Below are 20,012 nucleotides of genomic sequence, written 5' to 3' on the forward strand. Positions count from 1 at the left end.
AACAAATAAATCAGGCACCCATCTAGACTGGACCAGAGGCCCCTGCAACATCACAGCCAATCCTTTGTGTATTATTAGCATTGCTGAGACTAAAAGAAATAATGAAAAAGTCACACTTTGCTCCCTCTAGTGTAGAGGGGAGGGAAAAAGAAGTCATGAGCGGCTGTGACTGGGGCTGGAGGGCCTGAGACAGCTGAGCCACAGCTGTGGAGGGGGAAAGTTGGCCATGAACAGGGAGGGGCAAGGAGGGAAATGGAATGGTGGGGAGACCACCAGCAGACTGTGTCCAAAAGTTCACAAAAACCTTTCACTGATCTCAGGATTCACATGAAACCCTTCTGGGGGCCCCATCAGTGGAGGCGGGCTACTTCATGTGGAATTAGGTAGCAGGTTTCATTTCCCCAGCTACGACCTGCAGCGTATCGCTCCCCCCTCGGAAGTTGTGGGTCTTTCATTTGCAAGCACACACACACACACACACACCGGGGGAGGCAATACCTATCTGTGATCATTACAATCCCAGTCACTATAAAACCAGGAGTGCACCTGCGGTCCTAGCCTTCCAGTCCATCGCCACAGCCATGCCATGGTTCCTTGGTCCCAATGGAGTGTGAACGAATGCTGGAAACTGGCTTTTTGTATATAATGCGAGAAGGGTCATGTTATCATAGCAATGCTGATAATATTCTACATGCTTAGTTGTTTTCCTCCCGACAGGAGGAAGCTGCCACCAGCAACCCAAGAAACACACACGGGCACGCTGGTTGTCGTGATATAACATTTATTCTCATCTGCGCCAAGTCATCTGCATTTCATTAAGTGCCTCTGGATCATTACCGGGGACGATCTGAGGCCCCACCTCCTTCTGCCCCACGTCTTGCTTTGAGCCCGCTTGCCTTTCCTTCTATACCTGCAGGTTTTCTGTTGAGGACAGAGGGCACCAAGTTACTCAAGGAACTGCCTAGCGTCACAAAAGCCATCTTGAAGGCAAAACTACACCGGCTTCTGTTAAAACACCCCGTAACCATATTCAGCTACCAAACAAGGAAAACACACCCTATGTTGATAGAGCAAGATGGGTAGCTGTGTGAGTCTGTCTGCAGCAGTAGAAATCAGCAAGAGACCAGTAGCACCTATAAGACTAACAAAATTTATGGTAGGGTATGAACTTTTGTGAGTCACAGCTCTGAAGAAGTGAGCTGTGACACACAAAAGCTCATCCCCTACCACAAATTTTGGCAGTCTTATAGGTACTACTGGACTCTTGCTCTTTTCTACACCCTATGTTGCCTCTCAAATAATGCAGCAGCCATGGGTTCAAAGCCGTTCAAGGCTGCTTACAGGCTGTCTGTCGTGTCCTGGTACGGTCTTGGTTCAAATAGGTTTTGCAGGGTCCTACAATGCTTCAAAAAGCTAAATAATAATAATAATAATAATAATTTGACCCAAGGCCACAATGGGAACAGTGTGCCATGAGAGAATAGTCAGCATGCCATGAGAAACAGATTAATGAAACCCTTAGTGGCATCTGTGAGTATCTGCAAAGGAGGCTGCCCACCGCAATTTTGAAAGAGTCACTGCTGCGGCTGTCCTTCATTCCAATCAGCCTTTGCTGGAGACAATGAGAGGACCATTTATTCACTCTCCCATGGAATTACTTTGTCTTCAAGTATTACTCTTAGCCTTACACCCTCTAAAAGTAAAACATTTCAGGCATGACAGTGTATCATGTGACCAAAAAGTGTGCTTCAACTATAGAAGTTTGGGGAACATTTATTTATTTGTCATATTTAGAAAATTTCTAAGCCACTTCTCCGAAGACTTGATCATGGCTAAAGCCAGACAAGATAATAATCTGCCTAACACGTTTTTATCGCACTCTTCCTCCAGGGCACCCAGGCAGCGTACAAGCTTTCCCCTTCCCAGTTTTATATTCACAACAACCCTGTGAGGTAGCCTAAGTCAAAAGAAAGGGTCTGGCCCATGGCTACCTAGTTAGCTTCAGGGCTGAGTGGGGATCTGAATTCGGATCTCTGTAGTCCTAAGTCTGACACTCTAATCACTATACCATACTGTCTCTCCTTCCTCCCAACAGAAACTGAGCCATTCCCAGGACCAAATACAGCCCCTGACAGGATCCTATCTGGCCTCCCTCAACCAACACAAAAGCAAGGGGGAGTGGAATACCTGTGCAGAGATCATTACTAAAAGTTAATAATAATAACATTCGATTTATATACCATCATTCAGGAAATTTAATGCCCACTCAGAGTTGTTTAAAAAGTGCATTCTTATTATCCCCACAACGACAATCACCCTGTGAGGTGGGTGGGGCTGAGAGAGCTCTGAGAGAGCTGTGACTGACCCAAGGCCACCCAGCTGGCTTCAAGTGGATGAGTGGGGAATCAAACCCGGTTCTCCAGATTAGAGTCCTGCCATTCTTGACCACTACACCAAACTGGCTGGCAGAGGGAGTGAGAAAATACAGTAGGACCCTGGCCAACCACACCTGGCCCTCCAATAAAACCTAACTACTGACCACAGGTTGGGGGGGAGAGATGACCAATGGGTAGACATACCCAACTTCTCAATATGGAACACAGCCTACACCCACCTTCCAGTAGTCTGCCCACTGAGTGCAAAGGCACTGACGGGGATGACAGACAGGATTCTTGGCACTTTTTATAAAAAGGCGTAAATTATTAAATAAATTTAAATACGTCAGAAATGTTTGTATCTAACATTCTGCTGTTTTATGATGCTGACCTGTGCACCCTTAGGCTGGATCCTGCTCTCCCTGCCGCTGCCCCCCCCCCCCCTCCGGCCGCCAGTAAGTGCTCACCCCCATCTCCATGGGCCTTATTTAGGCTGGTTGGAGAGATTTTCATCCAGCTGCTCCCCCCCACCAAAAGACATAGAAGAAAGGAAAAGAGAGTGCACATCTTTTTTATTAGCTGCATTTGGATAGGAAGCATTAAACGCACTCATCCAAATCTTTGTTTTTCCATCTCCCTTTGCCAAAAGGACAGCTATTCAAAGACTCCAAGAAACATCAAAGCAACAGAACGGGTTGCTGCTGCAGACACGGCCAACTGCTCCAAATCATCCCACTTAGTGCGCACGTGTGTGCGCACGCGCACACACACAGCCAGACAGCAAAAAAGGCTCCATTCTGACAACAACTGGGCCAAAGTTCCCACTGGAACAAAAGAAGAGGGTAAACGTGGGCAGGAGGGTGTTATCCTGTCTTTTCTTAAAAAGATGAAAATGAAGCCAGTGGTAGAAATATGGAAAAACTGATGACAAACAAGGGAAGTTCTTGTATTTTTCTGCCTGCCCAAGAAACATGAAGAATTGAAGTGATTAAAATGCCAGCGTTTAAAACAACAGTAAAAAGCTTGGAAATCAGCTGCTCTCATGTTTGCCTATGGTGAGAGCAGGAAAAGTGGTATTATACTGCAGGTGGGCAGGCTATCTAAAAAAAAATAACATGGGCTATGGTGGGGTTGGGTTTTTTTAACTTATAGGCAGGGCCGGCGTACCCATTGAGGCCAGGTAGGTGGTTGCCTCAGGGCGCAGGGCGCCGGAAGGGGCACCGGAGGAGACGCTAGAGGTGGGAGCGTGTGCCATGGAGCTGCAGCCTCCCAGCCCTCCCACCTCACACTGCCGCCACCACCAGCACACGCCCCCGGCCAGGCGCAGCAGCCACGGGCAGGCGTCTGGCGGGGCGCAGAGCAACTGAGCGGGAGAGCTGGGAGGCCACCCGCACACCGTCCCAGCCGCCCGCCGCAGCAATCAGGCCGGCTTGTGTGCACGCCCGTGATGACATCACATGTGACGTCATCATGCAGGCTGGTGTGTGTGTGCGCGCACATGCGGGTGTGGCCAGCCACAGGCACCGGAAACTCTGGTGCCACTCCTGCTTATAGGCTCCCAAAGTGGACAAAGTTGTGGCTAGGAAACCAAATCTCTGTGCTATAAAAATTCACAGCAAATATTCACAAATATTCAAGTACAAGTATAGACAGCTGGAATGCAGAAAGAAAGTTCTAAACTGCAGTGCCAGTGCAGGTTTCTACCAACTTTGCAATGGAAATGAAAGAGGGACACACCAACAAATCAAATATTGCTCATCAGCAATCTGGCCCCTCCATATAAGCTGCTGCCTATTTCTTTTCTTAAATGCATGAATGTTCATGGAATGCATTGTGTGTTAATTTCTAATCAGAGAGCCAGAAGGGACCTTCTAATGTCCACCTCCATCCAGCACCCCTCGGTTAATGAAGAAAGCCCAAAGCAAAAGCATTCCTGACAACTGTTCAGTTTCTGTTTCAAGACCTCCAGCAAGGGACAGCTGCACAGTCAAACTGCTCTCGCTATTAGGATATTTTCCCTTATGTTCAACCGAAATCTACCCTCTTGTGACGTGGGGCCACGCTACATGCCACACCTACTGCTTCACTGCCGCAGGGAAGTGCACGTATACGGCAGCAAACTCCAGAAGCACAGCAGGGGCCTAATTCTCAGAGTGGGACCATGATGAGAGGGTAGGAGGGGCTCCTGCTTCCCCCGTGCGCTGTCGTCCAGGGTGTGTGTGGAAATGCAAGCAGCTGGTGCATGTACAGGCCCATGATGGGGCAACTACCCCCCCCCAGTGCATTTTGGATTGGGAAAATGGCACAGGGGAAAAGGCAGGAGCGCTTCCGAACTCCCATGGGGAACTCAGGGCTACCGAGTGGCTGGAAATGACTGTGGTGATCACAGCTCTCAGCAGCAGGTGGCCATCTCCACATCTTGTGGCAACCAGTTCCACTGGTCATTGCTGTATCCATTGGAAATTTTGCCATTTTTTGTCCAAAACGAGCACAAAATCTGAGAGTTTAGGAAGCTGCCTCTAACCACCTCAGGAATAGACATTTAAAATTGCACTGACGAAGGCCGCAGAACCTGCTAAGAAAAGAATGGGTCGCAGGCAACCCCAGGGACTCTGTCTTGTTCTCCAGATCTCCTCGCACGGCCCCCAGCATTTTTCCACACTCCAAAACGTCCCCTGCCCATTAGGAACTTCAGCCACTTCCCCCCATACTAGGCAAAGGTGCAAGGCAAAGGGCTCTGCTCCTTCTACCCCCTCCAACACACTTCTCACTTCTACATGCAAACCAGCCATGCATAATAGGAGGAAGTCTACTTCTCTTGCTTGCAAGGAGATGGAGGGGAGACAGCGGAGCAGAAGTGCCCTTTGCCCACCTACCAGGATGGAGTGTGGTGCACTATAAGGGAAGGCCTCTTCTCAAGCCTCTGCTGGGTCCCACACTAGAGGAGATTTCAAAGCCCCATACAGTTCAAGCAGATGGTAGCAAATATCGGTGGACCACCAGGCCTCGCTCCACTCAAAAACCAAGTGGATTCAGACTATAAGTTTGTCACGAACCACGCTGGTTCGTGGTTCACGAACCAGCAGTTCATGGGAGCTCACTTCTCATGAACCGTGATGAATTTTAGCCCGGTTCATTTGGTTTGTCTTTCGGTTCATCACTGCAGACAGCCTGGCACTGATCAATCAGTTTCCTAGGCAACTGGCTCTCTGCAGACCTTCTGCTTATCTGGAAGTGATGTTTTCATGACCCATATGAACCGGTTCGCGAACTGGAGCAAGTTCATGAAAGTTCATGGTTTGTTAAACGCAACAAACCACGAACCGCACGGTTCAGAATTTTCCCGGTTCGTTCCCATCTCTAATTCAGACCCCGTGCAGTCCCCATTGACACTGCCGGCACTGCATGGAACTCGGGGGTCATTCTAACAGACAATGCCAGGCAAATTCAGTCTGCAAGGATAAAACAACACCCTCATCTTTATTTGTAAAATATCACAGCCAACTGCAGCTTTTGATTTATGTCCAGATGTTTATCACTCTAGCCTATCTATTCAACCTACGTTCAGAATCTCACTTTTTCAAGTTAAATTCTTGTCACCAATCAGGGAGCTGAACTTTTTGATTTTTGGCTTAAAGTGCTTAACTGATTCACAGCCACGACTTGAAATTTGGGGATTTTTATACCTTGATGGGTGGCGTGGAGCACCGCGAAGGAGACGTCGTCCATGTCTCTGGGCTGTGGTAAGATGACCCCTCCGCTAAGCTGAAGCACAGTTCCTCACTGTTGTCCAAATCGCTCCGGCTGCTCCGCACTGAAGAGATTCTGATCACAATGGCGCTGGTGTTATCTGCACGGAGCATGCGCTGCCTCCACCGGCTCAATGCTCTGTTCACCAGCATTTTGGCCAACGATTGCTGGTGCTCTCCCTTTGGATTTGAGATGAGGGTGGAGAGGAAAGACAGACAAGAACATATGATGAAGCTATCTTAAAGTGAATCATGGACACAGGTCCATTCAGAACAGTATCATCTACACTGATGGGCTGAGATTTTTCTTCCCTCAGGTGAACATCCTGCTGCTGAAGATGCCAAAGATTGAACGGGACCTTCTACACAGAAACCAGGTCTCTACAACGAAGCCCCTCTCCACTGAGCTACAACCCCTCTCTCTAAAGAAGGGACTCTCATATGGATCTCTCAAGTTATCTTATATCAAGTCACACGCTGATTATTATGCTAGCACGGTCTGCTCTGTCTCCCTACAACTTTCCAGGACCACAGATCTTTCCCATCACCTGAGATGCTTTAAATAGAGATACCAGGGACTAAAATTGGGATCTTCTGCATATAAAGTAGCCACTCCCTCTTTTTATTTATTTAGATATATTTATACACTGCTGTTATCCTTTATGGAGGGACCCAAGCCATCTTGCAACATAATCCTCCCTTCGTCCATGTTATCTTCACAATAAGCCTGTGAGGTCGGTTAAGCTGAGGAGTGTGACTGGCCAAAGATCACCCAGTAAGCTTCTATGGCAGAGTGGAGATTTGAATCTGGGTCTTCCAGATCCTAGCCCAACACCCTAACCACTACACCACACTGACTCTCATGGTTCATGAGCCACTTTATAATAATAACAACATTCGATTTATATATTGCCCTTCAGGACCACTTAATACCCACTCAGAGCGGTTATTATTATCCTCACAACAACAATCACCCTGTGAGGTGGGTGGGGCTGAGAGAGCTCTAGAAGAGCTGAGACTGACCCAAGGTCACCCAGCTGGCTTCAAGCGGAGGAGTGGGGGATCAAACCCCGTTCTCCAGATTAGAGTCCCGTCGCTCTTAACCACTACACCAAACTGGCTCTTTCAAAAGAGGGTAAGAGAAAATTCATCATTTTGTTTCTGAAGTATGGCCCACAGACTGTATTATGAGAAGTCCACAGCCCTATAAAGAAAACAAGACACCGGCAAGAAGGGATGGCACCCAAGACCAACTGGCCCGCCTCTCCTTTCCCAGGTCTCCCTGCCAAAATCTCATCAAAAATGGACACGATGTGAAACGACTGCACTTCCAACAGCCAACCCCACAACGAGATGCTGGTGTATTCCAACTTCAACAACCTCAGCAGAAAAGCCTAGATTTATTTTTGTTTATTGCCAGATGTTAACAGGATGATGCAGAGAGGAGACACACAGTTGAACTTCCTGGCAGTCGCATATCCCTCACAACATCCAGACTGACCCTTGGTGATGTCACCGAGAAGGTGGCTGAGTTTCTCCATTCTGCCTTGAAGTTGCGTCAAAGGATATCACGGAGTTAAGCTCTAAATGTATTTTGTATTTGTAATACAGCAATCTTTTAACTTTGTTCTTTCTTTTTTGTAAGTGGATAACTTGAATTGCTGCTATATGCCAATAAAGGCTAACTTGACTTGACTTGACCCTTGGCAAAGCACTAGAACCTTGCTGTTTTGCCAAAAAAAAACATAAAGAGAGCATGTGTGTAAATATCCTTAGGATCAATTTTAACATCCACCCAAGATTCCTAGCACAGATAACGCAGGGAACAGGAGGCAGGAGAGGGGGAGGGTAAGGGTTCAAGAAGGCCCAAGCCTACCGTAAAGTACTTCTTCTCCTCATGCTCCTGGCACATGGAAATGGCTTCTTGAGGAGGGATCATGTTCCACAGTCCGTCGCTTCCCAGGATGATGTATTTGTGCTTCTGAGGATCCAGTGTGTGCACACTCGTGTCTGGCTCGGGAGACACCACAAATTCACCACTGTAGAAGTCATAGCTCCACAGATCACCTAGATCGGGAAAAGCAGGAGGAAAGGGGGATTGGAGAAGAAGAGATTGATTCAAAGAGGGAAAGCACCCTTATCGATACTGCAGGATTGCACCCGCCAGCACCATTCAGCATCTGGGTGTCAAGGCCTGACAAAGATTCTGTAAAATGGGTCACACTGCAGATGTTGGGGGAACTTCTTCACGGCCTCGGTCTGGCCTATCTACAGGACTGCCTCTCTCCCTACGTTCCACCACAATAGCTTTGCTCATCTGAAAAGGGCCTTCTGAAGGTGCCACCGTGCACATGGGCAAAATCAACAGCTGCCTGTACAGGGGTGTTCTCTGTGGCGGACCCCACCTTATGGAACGGTCTACCTGAAGAGGTCCGGAAAACTTTCGCTCTCCTGGCCTTCCGTAAATGATGCAAAACTGAATGATTCAAAATGGCTTTTTTGTTCAGACAGGCGGGCTGTACTCTAAGGAGGGGGTCTCGAAGGGATAGGGACCACAGACTTTACTCCTATGTGCTATTTGTTACTTTGGATGTGATCCTACCAGATAGTTCTATGCTCTTTAATGTTGTTTAAAGTATCAGTCTTAGGATTTCTTATGCTCTGTTTCAGCATTTCTTCAACTCTGTATTAGGCTTCTGCTGGTTTTAAATCTTTGCAAATTTGCATTTAGAGACACTTTTTATTTTATTTATTTTGTTCAGCTTATACCCCGCCTTTCCCACAAGCGGGCTCAGGGTGGCTTCCAACAAGATATACTGTTTAAAAATACAATAAAAACATTACAATCACATTGGTCCAAATAATATGAAAAAGTCCAGGCACCACCAAGCACTACTATTATATTGTTTATTGAAATATCCCTGAAAATGACTGTACTAACTGTGTAATCTGCCTTGAGTCTCAGTGAGAAAGGTGGACTATAAATAACGTAAGTAAATAAATAAACTGAGAATGAAAGAGAATGCAGCATGCCTAACGGGACATGAAATCCTAGTGAAGTTGAGATCTGAACTGGAGACTTCGCAGCTCAGTTACTTAACCATTAAACCGAAAGTTTTCAAGCGTCCCCGGGATGGATTACCTCTTCCTCATGGGTTCCAAACCCTACCCTCTGATATAATCTCATCCCCTTTGGGCCAGGAGAATTATTTACACTGGTCATTTACATTTTTTAAAAACCAAAAGATTTAAAATACAAAATACAATATATCCAGTATTGCCAAAGCAGGGGCCAGATACTCCCAATGCAGGCAATATTACTTTCAAATCAAGCAACATTTAGATGCTGCAATAATTATATTTCAATTGTCTCTATGGCAAAGAACTGAAAACCAATTGGGTAAGTTCATAGCAGGCGCCCAGGCAAAGATCCTTTGGAAGTAACATAGTTATTTTGATGGCAGAGAAACAAACAAATCTTGTCTACACCACTCAAGTCAGGAAAGGAGATATAAAGTATATCTTACAAACGCCTGGTTCTGGGAGCATTATGTAAGGGAACAATACACTGCGCAATCGCTTGTTATTTTCCACTGGCCAAAAACACAAAGAAGTTGTTCTGCTGGAGTCTCAGAGTATGTTTTCCATCTAGATAAGCAGAACATATGTTCTGAGAAACCTACATCTCAAAAAAGTTTTCCAGAACTGGAACAATGTTAAATCTCACAGAGAAATTTTTTTAGCCCAATCACAATAAATAGCACCATACCGTACTGTATCACATCAGCTTATGGGTCCAGGGGTGCATGTCTGAATGCTGTCCCTTGCAGGGGGAAACCCTCACTGTACACAGAAAACGCAGTCAGGAAGAACAATATTGCTAGGCTACCTACCTCCCCCTCCAAAAACGTCCACCTACATCCAGGTAGTTCAAAGCATGGAAGAGCATTCAAATATACACCTGCAACCTAAAGTGGGTAAAGATGCCTCCAAATTCTGGAAAAACAACAGTTTTTTTACTCAAGGCCTTTTTTCTCCCAACAGAAAAACTGGGAAAATGGAACACTGAAAAGAAATTCCTATGAAATATCTTTTTTCAGAATGAATAAAATGCTTTTTAAGGCAAGGTTTTTCACATTAAAAAGGTATAGTATGAAAATGTCTGAGGGCATCTTCAGTTTCTCCAGAGTAAAACTTGGCAATTTGAGGTAGCACTGAGGGGGGTGGACCCTATAAAAAAAATTCTTTTTCAGTGAGAAAACAAACTTGTTTTAAAGTATTTCATTCATTTCTTATGTACAGCATGACAAACACTGAGGACTTAATTTTTTCCAATAGAAAATTGGAAAATTTGGGGGAACACTGAAAAAGAATATTTTTTATATTGTAGCCATATACAGTATTTTCAAGATGTTTTTGTTTAAATGTAAACAATTTTTGCCACAATTACTATACTATAATGTGTTTAATGGTAATTCATTCTTAAGGAGGTCAGTATTTTCAATGTTACAAAGTTTAGATTGATATCCAAACATGCTGGCAGTCCTACCTATTGTGACTGTATGAGAGAATTTCTGTTCAAATAATACACTTTCATTTGCTTGTTACAGAATTTTTCTACCTTCAGTTATAAACTTTTCCTATCTCTCACTGGCAAAAATTAAAGATATACGCAGGGCTCATTTCGAGGGGGAACGCGCCGGAACACAGTTCTGGCAGTTCCCCAAAGAGGTCACATGTCAGGTGGCCCCGCCCACCTGACGCTTGGCCATTTGGGGCCTGTTTCAGCCTGGATTGGGGCTGAAACGGCCCGGATCGGGCCTCTGACAGGTGGTGGATCACTCTCCCACTCAGCAGTGGCCCAATCCTAACCATTTTGCACCCCTTTTCTGCCATTTTCAGCCCTTTTGCCATTTTGGGCCCAATTTCAGCCCTGAATGGCCGGGATTGGGTCCAAAACAGCCAGGATAGGTGATGTCAGGGGGTGTGGCATATGCAAATCAGTTATGCTAATGACACACTTCTGGTGATGTCAAGGGGCATGGCATATGCAAATCAGTTATGCTCCAGCTCTTTTTCTATGAAATGACCCCTGGATATACGTGATGTGGTAGCTTAGGGTGCAGCCATCTGCAACTCTCTCTCTCTCAAGTACTGGGTACTCATGCAATTTTTCTTGCAGAAAAAGAAGATATTTACACTTTTAAATTACATAAACATGCCAAATACTACATTATTATATGCTAACTTATAAATAATGCATTTCCTGTTGTTAAGTTAGTCAAGTGAGCATGACATATATTTCAATTTCCCCCAAAATGTGTTTCTTTCGGGGGGTGGGGGAGGCAGAAAACCACATTTGTTTCCCTTTGTGGCTTCAAAATTTTCAGAACTTTTACATCTCTAGAAGTGGGATGATACATGGAAATATCTGCAACCACACTGCTCACTGCAGAAACTTGCTTTTCAATGTGCCCCATTAAAAACCCGGTTTATACTACCAACAATTTCTTGGTTTTCCCCAAGTGCTTGCTTTACTTCTAGCCGTAGGCGGGGCACTGAGAATTTGGTTATCCTAAAAGATAAGTCCCCCACAGTCACAAAACTAGCAAGACAGTGAAAGGGTTCCGTCTAACATGCTTGTTTTATTATGTGAAAGAGCTCCCGCTCTCCCCCACTGAAGTGAAATCCTGCCCTCAAGTCATAATTGACTTGTGATGACCCCCGGTGGGGTTTTCATGGCAAAAGCCTGAGAGAGATGGTTTTCCATTGCCTACCTCTGCAACCCTGGTCTTCGCTGGAGGTCTCCCATCCAATTACTAACCAAGGCCGACCGTGCTTAGCTTCTGAGGTCTGACAAGATCAAACATTCAAATACAGGCCGTTTCCACATGCCCTTAAAGGGATGGCCCACTTACAGAACGCTGTTGGCTTTGTCTCGTGAATCCTCGTTTGCAAAATGGCTGCAGGCTTTCTGGCTTCCGTTTTTTTTCAGCGCCTTTTTTGGAAACACAATTTCCACGGTCCGAGAAGAGGCACTGAAAAAATGGAAGCCAAACAGTCCACATCCGGTTTGCAAACGGAGACGTCGCCAGCATTCTGGTACTGTGCTGTTCCTTTAAGGATGTGAGGAAACGGCCACCATAATGTATTTGCCGAAAGGAAGACTAGGGTTTCTTTTTTTTTCAAGTTACATCATGAATGTAACCTGAAAAAAAACCCTAGCCTTCTGTTTGGTAAATACAGTTTCAGGGGGTAAAGGTCATCTTAAGAGTCATCTTTCTTTTGAGTAAATACAGGTTATGCAGCCCCTTACCTGCAACATGATACAATCAATTCTGCTAATTATATATACTGGCTGTTAAAACATTCATATAATCACAGAGCGGTGCACAGTATTTCCTCAGCACTACTGCTCAGCTCAATTATTCAGACAGCTTCAAAAATGGAGAAAATTTTCACATCTGATGAGACAGCAACAAAACTGCGTTTGAATTGGAAACCTTGAACCTCAAAATATCCAGATCCGGCACAAAACAGGCATCTTGTGCCTGCCTCCCCTACACACACACACACACACACACACACACACTTTGTAATCCTTGATAGGCCAGGAAGGCCTTTGCTGGGAGCAGGGAGGGGGGAAAGAAATACCCACGGCCTTTGTTTTCTGGAGCAGGCATCTTGCCATTCGCTGGGCTCTGCCCCATCAAACTAAACAGGGTTTTCAAGAACGTAACAAGCAGTAATTCAAATCAATTATTCCACTTTGCTCTAGCAAAACACGCCCGGCCGACCTTCGTTCAAGAGCCAATTCACCTCCACCACAGCAGCCAACAAAAGAGAGAGAGAACACTACACTTCTATTAAAAACTCTAATTAAAAGACAAGCCTGTTCGTAAAGGATTTGCTCTCTGCCCGTCCACCAATTAGGCACAAGAAAACCAAAGCAGCTTCTGGCAAAGAGGATCAAAATAGTGGCTTAGGGCACGGCAAAGTCCAAAAGAGCGGAGGAGAAAAGGCTTTTTTACACACACACAAAATATTGTCGGTTTTAGATATATATTGGTGGTGGGATTTATGTGATTGTGTGTCCTGTTTTTAAAAGCTGATTTCTAATGTTTTTAACTGATCGCTGCCTTGAGGGCTGCCCTTGAGGAGCAGAAAGGCAGCATATGAATATTTTAAATTAGTAAATAAATGCAGGAACTATAGTTTTTTTTTTAATTGAGGGAATATTTCAGTTCTGACATTTCTCTTCCAGCAGCCTGGAAATGGTACAGTCCACACTCCATCACTGTATTCATTCCCTCCAGATTACAGGGGCTCTTTTATGCAAATCACACACGCACACAGACAGGAATGTGTAGCCAGCCATCTGAGGTTTTTGTATATATATGATTTTAATTGCTGAATTTTATTGTAAAATTTGCGATGCAATTGTATTTTATGACTGTTGTACCCCGTCCTGAGCCCGCTTGTGGGGAGGATGGGTTAAACACCGAATAAACTAAATTAAACCCCAAATTTGACCCATGCCTTAGCCAATGACCCAAGAAAGACATTTTCAGATTCAATACTCAAAGCTTATTTGTACATTACAGGAATAGGTTGACCAAACAGACCACGGGGTTACATTTCATGCCACTCCAATTAGCACAGCACTGGACAGATTTATTTAGTTCAGTTCTTCCTTCATTTATACTCTGGCCTTTCCCCCCCAAAAGGAAACCAAGAGCAGCTTGCATCGTTCTCCTCTCCTTCAATTTAGCCTCACAACTCCCCTGTGAGGTAGGTTAGGCTGAGAGTGTGTGACTAGCCCAAGGACTCCCAGCAAGCTTCCATGGCAGAGTGGGGAATTGAACCTAGGTGTCCCAGATCCTAGCCCAACACTCTCTAACCAGTCCACCACACTGGCTCAAAGAGACAAAGATGCAAACACACAGCTGCAATTATCACCATCGACCATAGCCAAAGCAAAACACCAGAATCAGCCCTAAATGGGCTCGTGTGGCTTGATTCCAAGACTTAATTGGCTCTGCCAGCACAAGTTCGTTATTCCCAGAGCTCACCCCATCACACTTCTTTACCACGGCAGCAATTTATGACAAAAAATGCAACAGGTTGCACAATCCAATCAAGGTGTGGTTGGAGGCAAAACCGGAGGATACAGGAGCTTACCCCATCTGTGACTGATTGACTGACTCTATTGGAGGCCAGGCAGCAGCTGAGAACATGTCAAATGACCTGCCTCCAGTGGGAGTGCTGGAAGCCCTCGTGTCCCACTAGGGCACAAAGAGAAAAGACACAGAGGGAACGCTCCCTTTTCGCTCTAGCATCCACAAAACAAAAATAAAGCCCAATGAATATTACGCCTAGTTAGAAAAGAGACTTGCTCAGATGGGTTGGCTGTCACTTTAGTGATCCATGGTTTAAAATACTTCCAATCACACATTTCAATTAAAATTTGGAAGGCAGTTTACAATAATAAACTCACATAAATGCAAAGAGAAAAATCAGACAGACACACAAAGCGCCTAACACCTAAATAAACAAACAGTATAAAAGGTAGCGCTAACGGCAGCATCAGAACTGGAAGACGCAAAAACAACGGGGGCTTCGGCACAGGCTTTTTTTGTCGTTTCTGGCTCCATATTGCTTTGGTTTATCCCCTGATTTCCACTTTTTTTGGTCTTTAGTTGTTGCTTTGGAGTCATATGTATAGGATTTAGTAGATTTTTTGAATTTAGCAGTAGATTTTGTGTTAAAAGTTGACTTGGCAACATATATGTGCTTTGTACATATTGAATTCTGTATGAAACTGTATGAAATTGCACAGAGGCTCTTGTAGCTCTTAGATAAGCTTGGATGTTTCTGCAAACAACAGGGGCTTATTTTGAATGCTTTACCGCCCCTTTGAGGTTGCTTATTGGATTGGAAATATACATACTGTTATAGTCGTTCAAACAGAAGTGGCTAGAATGACTTTCTGATATTAATGTTGTGTGAGTAAATTTTGTAATTTTGCACATAACGTGTTGAATATTCTTTCATAATTGATTAGTTAGTCGGTAACGGTTATTTTGGTGATATTGTGGTCTATACCGTTACTCTCTCTACTGTATATTGTGATATTGCAAAAACAATGGGGGCTTCGGCACAGGCTTTTTTTGTCGTTTCTGGCTCCATATTGCTTTGGTTTATCCCCTGATTTCCACTTTTTTTGGTCTTTAGTTGTTGCTTTGGAGTCATATGTATAGGATTTAGTAGGTTTTATGCCCAGGCTGGCCAGAAGACTGGAAACCAATCTTCTAAAAAAACCCTTGTATGATAGTGATCTGAGTCAAAATGAGTAATTTGGTCAGTGATCTTTTCCATAAAGTAATGATCCCAGATTTTCCTGTGCAATTGGGAAACTGATGGGGGGCTTTGGATATTTCCAAACAGCAGCAATTGTAGCTTTGGCCGCCGTCAAAAGAACCGCTATTCATTTTTGACCTTTTTGAAATATTAAAATCCAACCATAAATTAAGTAAAACCAGTTTTGGTATTGCAGGGACAGAGTGTCCTGTAATCTGTTCTATATGAGATAAAATATTAGATCAAACTTTCTTTATATTTTGTACATTGCCACCAACAATGTGAATAAGTGCCTAGTTCCCCACAATTTCCAACAACAGGGGGAAACTGAATTGTTAACATAGTGTAATCTTTGGGGGGTTAAATACCATCTAGTATGCAATTGTATAGATTGAATTCTAATATTAATTGAACTAGTAGTAAGATGTGAGATTTTCACATTTTTAACCACTGCAAATCAAAGATGGTAATATGACAATCAGTATTCCACGCCTTCACATAGGGCGGGGTTTTTACCGATCCTTTTCTGAAGCCAATTCCAAGTCACCTTTGTTCATCCTGGGTAAAGTTTCTTTTGTTTGTCCTCCCCACCCCCACCCCCTTCTTCTATGACTGGACGATCATCGTCAAACCTCTCCCCCCGCCTTCACTGCCCCTCCGCCACTTTCCTTTTGATCTTTTTTTTAAAAATTAAGGACTTATACTGCTATCTTTATGACACTGTAATGATAGTAGTAGCATGTTCTCTGAATTCCCAGCTTTCATTTTTTAAAAAAGTATCTAGCCCCTTCCGTTGCAAAGACATGCTTTTTTCTTTATATCTCCGCACAGGAAAGGGCTAGAGACTTGCATTTTAAAAAATGAAAGCTGAGAATTCAGAGAGCCTGCTACACCTAGCATTACAGCAACTTATTGATATAGCAATATCATAGTGTCTTTCTTTTTAAAAAGCAAAAGCCCTGGTGGTCCCTGGGTGGGGACCATTGCTAGTGCTAGAAAAGCAGCATAGTTTCAGAGTCGCTGCTGCTCTGGGCTCCATCCCCACATAGGTCAGTTTATCCCAATGGTGCTGGCCTCCGCCTCCTTGTCTGGGTCAGCTGGCTAATGTGGGGCACTCTGGTTTGGACCATGGGACGGGAGGGGGTAGGGATGGGTGGTGGAGCTGCTCCCCTTTTAGGCTTCCCCATGCAAAGACAGGTAGTGTGGTCATTTTCAATCTTGTTTTTTAAAATTCAGTCCTCATATCAATATAAACATGCAAAAAGTGGTGACACCAATGATGACAGGTTGAAAATCCTGATTATATAAAGTACACGTGGAAGAAAATAAATCAACTTCAAAGCTGAAAAAAATGCAGAGGGCAGGCAGACATGTGGAAGAATCACAACCAAACTGATCGCAATGCTTGTGGACTGACTGCTTAGAAAATCAGGAATAAGCCGACTGGGTGGAAAAGTCCAAATAGCTGTGAGTCATTTCAAAACCAGGGGGAAATAAAATGATTTTCACCTGACACTTAAAACTCTATCGAGCCGCTACAAGCTGAACTGCTGTGGGGAGAAGGTTCTACAGCCAGAATGCCACCACAGAAAAGGCCCTGTTTATGGAAGCCACCTGGCAAGCCTCAGCAGAAGAAGTCTTTGAAAACTGTCTTGACGCAGACGACATATTTGGGCCTCTCGATGAATAGCAAAGCCTCTCATACACAGCAACAAATAACAGCTGTCTTAGGTAGTGCCCAGGCTGGTCTTGGGAACCCTTCCAGAGCCACAGACCCTAAAACCAAGACTTACAGCCCCACCATCCTGCCCTGCCACCCTTAGCACTCACCCCACAAGGAGGGAACAGACAGCAAAGGCACTAACAGAGGCCAGGAATGCCAAGGAAGCCACAGGAGCCAACAGCAAGCTAGGCAGCAGCTCCTAGGTCCTAGCTATCACCAGCTTCCCAGCCAAGGCTCCAGAGCAGCCCCTTTCCTCAGCCTGTGGGAAGCTCAACAGCCCAGCTCAAGGGAGAGGGCACAGGAGGCAGAGCCAGCCAGCCAGCAACCCCACAAGCCGCAGATTGATGGCAGCAACCCCAACTCAGCGGCAGGCAGGGGAAGGGCAACAGCCTAGCAAACCCACAGGCAGGCTGGAGGGGAGTGGAAAGAACCAGGAGAGGTTAGAAGCGAAGCAACCCCAGGTGGTGGCAGCTAGGTTGTTGGGGGTGGGGTGGGACTAGAGGGCGGGACTAGAAGGTGGAGCCTGAGAATGGTGATAGGATAAAAGAGAAGCAGAGAGGAAGAAGTTTGGTGGAAATGGCAGAGTGAGGTCAGAGCACAGCTAAGAGAGTACTGAAGGATGCTAGGTAGCATTAGCCTACCCCATGCTGTCTTTCTGAGACCTGGGTCACTCAGCTGGTACAGCTGAAGATGCTAAGGTGGAGCCAGAGCAGGGCAAAGCCTTACAGGTAAGCAAAAAGTTTGAAAATAAAATCCTGCCCTTAAGTTGTAGTTCTTATGGCAACCCCTGGTGAAGTTGTCACGGCGAGAGACTTAACAGTGGAAGTTTGCTGTTGTCTGCCTCTGAAACCTGGGTCTTTGTTGGAGTCTCCCATGCTTGCTTAGCTTTTGAGATCTACCAAGATCAGGCTCTCCTGGGCTATCCAAGTCAACGTAATGCATTTACAGAGCAGGAAAAAAAAATAAGAATAATCTGGAAGGAACTGGGGCAGAGGGGGCTGTTCTTATACTTCACTCCTTTGAATGAACCTATAAAGATAGCCTAGCACTAATCCCACATTACAAATTAGGAGCGGGGAAGGAATGCAAGAAGGGAATGGGTTTGCCAAAGGCTAATAAGGGATGATTCATATGCTATTAAGCCCATGTGGATGTCACAGGACCTAGAAGTATTTGGATCAGGTGTGCGCCTGAAGTTCTCTGCTGGGCACTTAACTCCCAGGCGGATCAGGAGTGTGGCCCGTGAGAAGTGGCTTCACCTTTCCGCCCTCCACCTTTTCCCTAACCATTATTTGCCCCCTTGGGGAACTTGACATGTAGCCATCAATACATGCAAGTGTTTCCAATGGGCAAATAATACCTTCCAGGGCCCCTTCAGGCTGGGAAAACAGCATGGGGAGACTCCTTGTGCCCCTTCTTCTACTGCTTTGCAGACCAACTCTTGATCCAAACTGGGCCCACGCAGGCCTGCGAATTGATTCTCAGTCAGCAACTCCCAGAACATGTCTATCCAAAGTCCACGTGAATCTACACCTAGGGGAGGTCACAGCTGAGATGAGAACCGAAGCCTTCCCAACTACCCTAGAAAGTTCAGCAGAGGCTAATCACACACGGAGGAAGTGACACAAGCTCTGGAGAGCAGGCGCCGCGTATGCTACACCCGAAATTCTTCTGCCTAAAAATCTGGGGCTAGAGTTAAGCAAGGAACTTCACACCAAGCACGTTTCACTTATCTATTTTATTTATATGTCACTTTTCTCCTGTAACTCAAGTGTCAAAGATGTTAACAAACTTACAATAAAAAATAATACAGTCAGTCAAAATCTTAATACATTGAACAACTAAATACATATTGTTATCCCACCTTTCTTCCAAGAAGTTATTGACAATGCCCACCTCCATTTTATCCTCACAACCCAATGAGGTAATAATAATAGAAACATTCAATTTATATACCGCCCTTCAGGATGACTTAACCCCCACTCAGAGTGGTTTACAAAGGATGTTATCATTATCCCCACAACAAGAATCATTCTGTGAGGTGGGTGGGGCTGAGAGAGCTCTTAGAAGCTGTGAATGTGGAAGAGTCGGGAATCAAACCCGGTTCTCCAGATCAGAGTCCTGCGCTCTTAACCACTACACTAAACTGGCTCAGTAGGCTAGATGGAAAGCAAGTGAGCAGATCACCCAGTCATCTGAATGGCTCGATGGGTATTTGCAGCTGGGTTTCTCAGAACGAGTCTGACACCAACCACTATAGCCACTTTGGCTATCAAGCCTGGACTGCCTCTCTGCCTTGAACCATGCGTTGAGTCAAACACAAAGGAACTGAAGTTTCTCCAAAGTGGACTCATTTGTCAAGACATGACAAAAAGCATACTGACACGAGCAGCCGATGAGATTCTGCAATCAGAGACTTCCGGTTTGGGATTCATGGAGGTCTAACGCAGCTCCACTTGCGGAGCTGACCGGATTGCCGTTTTAAGCGGCCGGCGGGGTGAAAATAGCCCGCGGCCGACTGCTCTCAGGCGGAGAGCAGGCAAAGAACGCTCAAGACCCTAGGGTGAGTTAGATCTCGGACGAGGGGGGGCTCTGCGCAACGGGTCCCCTCCCGATCCTTGAGGTCCCACCCTGCGACGGGTCGGCTACAATCTCTGCGGCAGTTCTGGGGCCAATTCGGCTGGCATAAGACCTACATACCCAAGCTCCGATTGGGGGAAGAAGCTGAGAGGAGAACTTAAAATCGAAACAGCGATTACAACCCGAGAAAAGTGAAGGGAAGGTAAAGATCACTATCTTCCGATA

At 45.4% G+C, this 20,012-nt stretch overlaps 1 protein-coding gene across 1 annotated transcript in view; it reads right to left on the reverse strand.

The window, feature by feature from the left end:
• PPM1D (protein phosphatase, Mg2+/Mn2+ dependent 1D) overlaps positions 1-20,012 on the reverse strand; it is a 70,963-nt gene that overhangs the window by 3,045 nt on the left and 47,906 nt on the right. The window contains exons 4-5 of the mRNA XM_055002062.1: positions 8,001-8,191; positions 6,062-6,304 (exon numbers count right to left, since the gene is read on the reverse strand). Coding sequence (XP_054858037.1) covers positions 6,062-6,304; positions 8,001-8,191 — 434 coding nt within the window. The remainder of the gene's footprint in view (positions 1-6,061; positions 6,305-8,000; positions 8,192-20,012) is intronic.

Source organism: Eublepharis macularius, chromosome 17, assembly GCF_028583425.1.
Source record: "Eublepharis macularius isolate TG4126 chromosome 17, MPM_Emac_v1.0, whole genome shotgun sequence".
NCBI classification, from domain to species: domain Eukaryota; kingdom Metazoa; phylum Chordata; class Lepidosauria; order Squamata; family Eublepharidae; genus Eublepharis; species Eublepharis macularius.